General features: G+C 42.3%; 1 protein-coding gene across 2 annotated transcripts; it reads left to right on the top strand.

The window, feature by feature from the left end:
* The first annotated feature begins 4,413 nt into the window (after positions 1-4,413).
* LOC135674224 (NAC domain-containing protein 21/22-like) lies at positions 4,414-6,638 on the top strand. Of its 2 annotated transcripts, none has more exons than XM_065183863.1 (3): positions 4,414-4,773; positions 5,292-5,512; positions 6,060-6,638. In XM_065183863.1, exons 1-3 carry the CDS (start codon positions 4,467-4,469, stop codon positions 6,444-6,446), a joined length of 915 nt encoding a protein of 304 aa, XP_065039935.1. In that variant the 5' UTR covers positions 4,414-4,466; the 3' UTR covers positions 6,447-6,638. The 2 variants fall into 2 exon arrangements, with proteins under 2 accessions (XP_065039935.1, XP_065039934.1); XM_065183862.1 differs by having other exon boundaries at positions 4,419-4,773; positions 5,292-5,557.
* The last annotated feature ends 2,508 nt before the right edge of the window (positions 6,639-9,146 follow it).

Raw genomic sequence — 9,146 nt, 5'->3', positions numbered from 1 at the left:
CACCACTGTGCGCTAAGTTACAGGTGAAGAATTATGCTTTACATACTGGATTGAAAAGGTATTTGTGACACTCCTAGATTATACAGAATATTTTATCATTAGCTCTAGTAGTTGGACCTGAGGATGACCTACCCTTAGAGGCCATAGAAACCACAATTTGTTAGCAATCTGAATATAACAAGACTGATTGGGGATTGTAGCAAAATGATAACCCACGTTTCATTCTACAAGCCAAGAAATACTATAGCATAGCAATCTTTCCCAACCACCTGATCATATCTGAGGATGTATCATGTAATTAGATGAGAGAATGGAGATGATTCCCATGTCTAAAGCAAGTCATCCTTCACCATTGGCTGTGATATTGAAATGAGTGCAAGGTTGAACTGCAAAAGATTTCTTTTTCTTTAGGTTCTCCAGTTATATATAATGGTTAGATGCAAAGAAATCAATATGAAGAAAAAGTAGTTGTTGTGCCTGACTAGTTAGCAGGTGTAATATCACTGGGGAATACCATCGGACGGCCATAGTGATTGTGATCTTTTTGCAATGTGTTGCAATCAGAGGGTTAAATCTTTTGGATTAGTATATCAATGTCGTACATTATGTGAATGTTGTTATCTTCTTGTTTGTACTCTTTTGGGAGAGTGCTCTGTTTGTTACCTCTCATGAATAGCCTTTTCTGAAAGGTCTCAAATCTCACTCCCTTAATCCAGAAATTGCTTTAAGATTTGTCTCGCTGTTACCCCTCCATGGCAGCTCTAATTTGTGTGTTGGATATTGCAAGCTATGATATGGAGGAGACTGTCTTAAGCACGTAATCTCTTACAGATCTGCACCTTAATTTTTGGAGAAGAGGATTCGCAGATTCCCAAGCGGATCAAAAGGACAGGGGAACAAGAAAGGCTTTTCGTAGATCCTTGCGATCATGCGATCCTTCATCCGAACAGGGTTTGATCTCAATATATTTTTATCTACCTTAATTTTGTCTCATATAGGAGTTCGGGCTTCAGTTATTCTATAAGAGTTATATATCATCATTAATCTTAGTTTAAGCATTATGGAGCCAAGCCAGTGAGTGATCCGTAGATCTATTAAATTAATAAGTCGATTATGATCGGATCATGATATAAAATATTAGAATTGATTTACTATCGAGCATCAGAAACAGGAAAGAAAAAACAATCATTTGATTGGGTTTCATTCTATATTAGGTTTAACTTGTAGAGTTAATGGTTATACACTAGAAAACTCTTGATGCAGAGGTCACTCTCACCCAACTCGTCCGTATTCGTGAGCTGATGACCCACATCTGGTGAGCAGTAGCATGCCAACATGGAAGAAACAAGGTCGAATAATGGAGATCATACCATCTGCAATCTAATAAGCCATTCTACAGCACTCGAAGCATCAAATCCCGTACGTGTCTGGAGAGATCTACTTGCTTGTCCCCCTTCCTACCGTCTTCTTCTTCGACGCTTCAATCTTCACCTTTTCTCCGGTTTCACTGTGCATCCGATCGACATCAGCCACCACTGTTGCTTGTTGTGACATGACCTCCTCCTCCTACCATCCACAGACGGGGAGAGGTAGGTCGGTCCTGTGACCGCCACAGTTGCAGCAGCAGCAGCAGCAGCAGCAGCAGTAGGAACCTTGTCATCGTCAGCGAGGCATGCACAAGCTCGATGCGCTTCTCATCACATTACCAAACCCTAACTCCTCCATGAGATGCGTTCCACCTTCGCTTTCAGCCCTATCAGCATGAGCGATGCTTGCAGACAACGCTTTGCCATTTCCCCAAGCCACCAACGCAATCTTTTGCTGAACTCGAGCCCTCACTGGCTAACTCGAGCAAATATTCTAGTCCTGCAACAGTGGCCTGTCCCTCTCGTGAGAATGATTGGTGACAGCCATTCGAGAGCTCCTTGGCGTGGATGATCGCCCATCATACGTGCTGGGTTAAAAGATCAAAAGGTTCGCAGGGTAATTTGCAGATGCCATGTGTTATCATGCAACATCTCCGCAGTATTTTAGTGGCCGTGGACGAGACTGATGATGCCACTTCTCCGACAGCTTCTCCATTTTTCTTTGTCTAAGCATCTCCCAAGATCATTCATAACCTACAGCAAGCAAACCATGGTGGACATGGACGATCTTCCATTAAGATCATTCATTTTATGTGAACCTTGGACCTCCATCAACTTCTCTATCAGATGGATAAGGGAGCATCCTTGGCAGCTCACCTACCGACTCCAAGCTTTTCAGGAATCGACATCCGTTGCTTAATGAATGTTGTCGTTGTAGATTCCACCAAGTAAAGGAATTGCGTGTAATATATATATCTCTTAGTAGGGTGAGATGGATGGAATCTGTCGGGGTGAAAAACCCACTCATCCTCGGGAGCTTGTCGCCATCTTCAGCTGCGATCAAAATATCTGCTTTTGGATCTCCCCTCAGAAAGAGCAAGTAGATCCCAATTAATACAGTCTTAGTAGTCGTGGATCTTTCTCACGCTGATAGGAAAACTTGGTGTTCTTTCCACGTGAACGACGGGACCCCGATGAGAATTAAAATGGTTCTTTTTGTCCCACAGTAAATATGCTGCTGCAATTAATCAATGCAAATGATTTGCTCTGCTGATGGAGACAAAGACAGTGACGAGTCTGTCATCTACTTGTGATGAGCAGAGCAAATGGCACAAGCGGAGTGGTCCATCAGGAATCCTATCATGATCGCCATCCACCGCAGCGTACCACCTCCGACCACTGTTCATGCAGATGATGATGATGATGCTGATGCTGATGCTGTCACAGAATGATTGACCTGATTATGACTGGGGGAGCCGGCGACGACGTGGCGGTCGAGTAGCACGTGGCGGAGGGAGAGTGGGTTGGCCCGAAAGGGACCCACGGCGGGGGGGGGGGGGGGCGCAAGCATTCCATGCAATTGCAAGTGTGTTCCACCATCTGCAATTGCTGGAAGAAAGGGAGTATGGAGCCGTCACTCCATGGACAAGCGTAAGCTTCATGAGCAGCTACCTGTCTGAATGGAGAAGAGCCTCAAGGACCCAATCATGGAGCTTAATAATTGCAGCCGGTTTCCTTTTCCAGATATGCTGCCTTAGCACTGTGCTCTCCCCCATCCACACCCAAACTCGTGGCGAGCTGCGCTGCAACTCATCGACGGAGGCTTGACGAGGAGGACAAAGCGGACATCTGGTCAGGAACGAAGCTGCTGAATCTAATGCTTGCCATTAGCCAATCATAAATCATAATTTCAGATTAATCATGGCATTTCTTATCCAAAGAACTAAGGTTCATCTCGTCTCTTGCTTCTGTAATTACGCGTCGAATCGAACTTAAATTATTGGTTGATGCAATGTCACAATGACAGATGATCGATCACATGACAACTCTTTGTGTTTGCAAGGGACAAACTCTAACAAGCACACCCTAATTTGGATGCTACTGGCGGAGAATTATGTCCACCTACAACTTGGACCAGCCTAAGATATGGCTGCTAGTCCAGCTTGGATCATATGTCCAGACTCATTATTATTACTTTTCTTCTTCTTCAGTTTGGTCCCAAAAGGGACATGTTTCTGCAATCAAACAGTGAATGTGGTGATGAGCCTACGAGTAATCAGATCCCATGAACCCACACTACAAATTAGTGCAGTGTACTTGTGGCATTTCCTTGGAGCTCCATGGTGTGATGTCTCCTTTGCCTGATCATGGTGGTGCCAAGATCACTATCTACAGAAATCAATGCCTCACATTAGCTCAGGAAGTACCCAAGAGGACTATATTTTAGGGCATCGAAGAGCTTTGAAATCCAAGACACTTAAACAATTGGTGAAGTGTCTGCAACTTTGTTTCCTCATTTCAATATTTAATTTCTCAAGTAAGATAGGGTCTAAATATCTCATAAATCTGTAGGTTTCAAATGGGAAAGAACAAATGAATACTTTGCGTGTTGTTCTCTAGAATAGAATATATAGAGAGGGGATTTGTAAACAGGATAGAAAAAAGAGTATAGATTTCTCATAGATTAATTTTAATTATTTTTCATAAATATAAATGAGAGTTGCCGAACCTCTCTGCGTCAACTTTCTGATATATTATATTTGTTAATCATCATGTAAGGTGGAGGAGAGCAAATGATTCGACCCCAACGCACGCGTCGCCATGCATAATTATGGTTGATGATGCCCTCTTGGCCAATTGCCACACCTCATGCCAACATGTCGTCGTCATCGGAATTATTTCTCGTACGTTACAACCTTAATGCATTAAAATCGTTTGTGCATTGAAGCGTGGAGCAGATGGAGATTACTTGTTACTGCGGTCTTCTTTAGTTCAGCAGCACAAGCATCAGTGCCCTGACATCTTGTCAGCGATGGCGATGGCGATGGCGACGTCGGTACACGCTTCTCCTGCAGTTGATAGACTCACAATCCAACTTTAATGCGCCATCTTCGGTATATAAACCCTCCAGCCTTGCTACTCTCAAGAATTCAAGCTCTCGCAACAGATCTAGAGAGAGAGAGGGACTCGAAGACTGTTCATCCAATCAAGGAAGCAGATCCAAGGCGTATGGATAGAATGGGGTTGAGAGAAATAGAATCCACACTGCCGCCGGGGTTCAGGTTCTACCCAAGCGACGAGGAGCTGGTCTGCCACTATCTCTACAAGAAGGTGACCAGCGAACGGTGCTCGGAGGGGACGATGGTAGAGGTGGATCTGCACACTAGTGAGCCGTGGGAGCTTCCAGGTGAGTTCTCAGTTTATGTTCCATTTAAGCTCCCAAGTAATTACTTCATGAAGGTGCCGACTGGCTTAGCCGATAGAAACCTAAACAGATCATCGCAAAGTCCCGTTTTTGCCACTTATCCTTTGCATCAAACATAAAAAACTATTAATTCATCCCTTTTTTTTTTTCCTCTTTTGTTTCTCCGGAAGCTTATAATTCGATCCTGAGCTGCTCTACCAGCCTCTTTTCTTCTCTTTCCGTGAAAGATACTTCCACTTTGTGCTCGCTTTTCTCACCGTGCTACTGATAATTTGACCAAACACAGCTTGTTGAAGTCTTTTTGATGTGATTGTGAGACCTCTTTTCCCAGATTAGAGTCATAAAAGACTCTAATTAATCTAAAAGCCACAACAAATTTGCGGCTGAAGTAGTAATCAGATGAAACCCTTTGCGAGTATATGCCATGCTATGCAACCATAGGAATTTGCATGAGGTCTACGGTTGTATTGCGCTAATCTGTCTTCTTGGATGGATGTTAGATGTGGCTAAACTGAGTGCCAACGAGTGGTACTTCTTCAGCTTCCGCGACCGCAAATACGCCACCGGATCGCGCACCAACCGAGCAACCAAATCGGGATACTGGAAAGCTACCGGGAAGGATAGAATAATCTGTGATCCAAGAACACACGCAAGGGTTGGGATGAGGAAGACATTGGTGTTCTACGGAGGCAGAGCTCCGAATGGAGCAAAGACTGGCTGGGTAATGCATGAGTTCCGACTGGAGACCCCCCACTCACCTCCCAGGGTATCGTGCATAGTTACTATCTGATCGTAGGATCATGCAATCTTTGCTTTGGTCGTCTTCTCTTCCACATCCTTGTTGCAACAATACCTGACAAGAACTTACATCACGAGCACAATCTTTTTCTGTTTCCGAAATGGGTTTTATCTTCCAGAATTGCTTGATGAGATTGCTGGCCGTAGAGCTGATGTAAGTACTATATGGTGAAGCGAATGCACTTGTCGACTGGAAAGTCAAAATGATAAGAATCTATTATAGTGATAAATAGTAGTAAGATAATGAGAAGATCACATCGTAGAGATAAGAGATGCTGCAAAAAGACATGCCTATATTCACAAACTGAATGGCCTGTTTGGACTATTCAGGTGAAAACAATTGATGCCAAAACGTACTATTAACTCCGAGAATTCATAATGGACATATATGTGTGTGATTGATTATCTTATGATGCATGGAATGTTTTCCTGCGTTAAAATCTCATTTTGGTGCGCTATGTTATCTGCAGGAGGACTGGGTTCTTTGTAGAGTGTTTCACAAGAGGAAAGGGGAGTCGGATCATGACAAGACTGCTTCTTCTTCTCCCACTCGGATGTCATCTGCTTGTGTCGTGGACCAGCCCATGCCAGATGTGTGCCATGACCAGCTTGGCTCATCCTTCCCTGCTCTCCTGCAGCAGGAGGACAACAGCTCAGACCCCTTCCTGATGAACATGGCACTGCTGCAGCGCAACCTTCTTGACTTCCCACAGGAGATGGGAAGCGCACCCGCCGGTATGGTGGGGATGAGCTCGAGGTGTGAGGATGAGCTGGGATTCCTGTTGGACTTGGGGTTCGAGCACAGCTTTGGGGAGGCAGGAATGGTGAGGTACGAGCTACCGAGGTGGCAAGGATAGTTACACTCTACCTGTGGTGGACAAGTGGGGATTGACGTGGGAGTTGCATGCTTCCAACAGTAGACATGAATGTTGATTTCGACTGGAAGAGAGCGATTGAAATAGATCTGTACAGATGTTAAGTAGTTGGAGTACATGTTTATAGTTGTTAATAATCTTCACAAAACCAAGAAGAAGATAGACATTTCTATAGGGGATTTTATTGATCTTGGAAAAGCTTCGATCGGAAGGAGCTTTACAGCTCCTTTAACCTAACATTAACTGGTCTCTTCTCTTGGGTTTTGGTGACCGAGACACCTGTGGAAGTGAATTCAAGATGAAGATAAGGATGGCTTGCATGCGTGTCGGTGTGTGCAGGGAGGGTTTGCACGTTCAATCCATGCACGCAGGAAACATGCAATGTGCTTCATTACCTTCATTACAATCGATGTTGGACTTCGCTACTGCTCTCTCTCTCTCTCTCTCTCTCTCTCTCTTTGTCTCTCTTGAGCTACCTTCAATCCGTAGCAGCCTCCCTTCTTGAAAGGACCAGCCTGTCCCCTCGACATAATCACATGTTATGGAGTCCATCATCTTCCTCAATCAAAGATACATGCGAAGAATGACTCGAACAAGTAGAAACCATTGCAAGGCAAAAAGTACTAATAATAATACGACAGAGATTGCCGATATTGTCGTTCATCTTGTAAAGATTGATATCAAGAACAACATATCGAAAGATCATGGAGATTGGGCATGAATAAATCATTTATCATTCAAAATTTCTTCTCCTCTGATAGGATATATGCTTTATTTCCTCCCTCAATTAATCTGTTTTTGATCCACAGCGAATCTCTCTATTTTCTTCTTGTTTTATATGGTTCGACTCTTTATCAAAATAAAAATAGATATGGAATAAGTAGGATAGAAAAATATGCAGAGATTATAATTTCTCAATATAATCGAGCTACATAAAGAGGAAGAATCCTATCAGGAATTTGACTTCACGTAATTTAAGATTGCCCTTTTTTGACTTGTTCCATGAGGTCAATCTTTTGGCTCTTCCGTGATCTTCGTGAGGTTAATTAATCGTCTACTCATTTCTCTCTCTCTCTCGATCGAATTCAAGGCACAATCGAACTGCTATTTTTTCGTCGTCTCTCTTTCCTTGTCAAAGATGGTGTGGTGTGAAGCACTAAGAATTCATTGTGTCGACAACGACACAATAGTTTGTGGCTGACTTTGGACGATGCAAGCTTTGAAATGGTCAAATATATTTACTTGGATTTGACGTCTTCACGTACGAATCTTGTCGCGGAGGATGTCGTCGTGATGATGCGGTTGCTCGTGTCCTGCACGTGGCATGTGCATGTGCGGAGCAGCTGGCGACATTTTATCGATCTATTGTTTTATTTTTTTCAATTAATCGATTTTCTATTTGACTAATATTTTGACTGACATGAAATATTAATTTAATTGTAATGTATCGTATTCACATATCAAATTTGATGGTCTGAAATTTTATCTTATATATTTTTGAACCGAATTTTTTCTAAAATTGATTCGATTATGATCGATTCATTCGATTAATCAAATCGAACTAATTTTACAAAATTCCTTATGTACTTGGGTTTTATAATGGTCTAATTTTATAAATCTTATTGTATCGATCCAATTAGATGAAAATTTTGATTCGATTCGATTCGATGGGTTCATCGAATTAAATCAATTCATTTAAAAATATATATAATTTTAAATTATTTATAATTATAAATCGATTAATCGAACCGAATTAATCAATTTTGAATCGATTTAGTTAGAATAAATTCGAATCAGTTCAGATTCAGAATTATCCTAATCTTAACCTAATCAACATAGGACACAGCCACGTATTGTCGTCGTCCCCGAGCCGCAAGCAGAAGACAACATCAAGATTGCAACCATGCATGCACTACTCAAGCATGTGAAACACACTTTTGGCTCCTCGGACCCATTCCCCATCTCCGCTGGCATACAATTCCTCCACCGTCGTCGTCGTCGTCGTGTTTCTTGATCTCGAGAAGAGTTCCCATTTGTAGTCCATCCATGAAAGCCACACGCTTTCTCCGTCTTCTAAAAGGTATGGTGTCTCTCGACTTTTGTCGCTTTGCTTATCATGCAAAAGCAGCCATTGGTCGAACAGTAGAAATAACATCATTCAATCTAATATACATACACACACACACACACAAAAACAGCTAAAATGAGATAGAAAGCAAAGCATTTATGTTGCCATCAAAATGCCGGCAAATAAAGAACAAAGCCTAGTGATCGTACCTGCTTTGCAGCATGAAACAAACCAGTCTTTGCAACATCATGGTCAAATCTTGCGGCCTGTCCAAAGCAAGAAGTCTCCATTTGCTGCATGGCTGCTGCAGATGTTAGATCAGGGTGATTGTTCTGAAGTCTAAGCAAGCCTGCCAAACCACAACAAAGAAGAAACAAAAGAAGATCGAAGGAAATGCAAGTTAGTAGGTAAACAAATGTGAGGACTCGATGGAAATGGATTATGCAGCTACAATGATCAATTGAAACCAACAGTCACTGTTGGATCATTTCCATATGTATCTTTTTGCAATACCTGGAAGAATTGAAATGATCTTAACTCTTTCCAAATAGCACTTGCTCAAGTTTCTTTTTTTTTTTCCTTTCTTTCTTTTTGAAACAAAAACCTTCAACTCA

Source organism: Musa acuminata, chromosome BXJ1-5 (genome assembly GCF_036884655.1).
Source record: "Musa acuminata AAA Group cultivar baxijiao chromosome BXJ1-5, Cavendish_Baxijiao_AAA, whole genome shotgun sequence".
In the NCBI taxonomy this organism is placed as follows: domain Eukaryota; kingdom Viridiplantae; phylum Streptophyta; class Magnoliopsida; order Zingiberales; family Musaceae; genus Musa; species Musa acuminata.
This window is presented reverse-complemented; position numbering and strand designations above follow the sequence as displayed.

Coding starts and splice junctions, on each gene's coding strand:
- LOC135674224 (XM_065183862.1), top strand. CDS start 4,467: ATGCGCCATCTTCGGTATATAAACCCTCCAGCCTTGCTACTCTCAAGA. Junction 4,774..5,291: donor TGAGCCGTGGGAGCTTCCAG/GTGAGTTCTCAG, acceptor GATGGATGTTAG/ATGTGGCTAAACTGAGTGCC. Junction 5,558..6,059: donor CCCCCCACTCACCTCCCAGG/GTATCGTGCATA, acceptor TGTTATCTGCAG/GAGGACTGGGTTCTTTGTAG.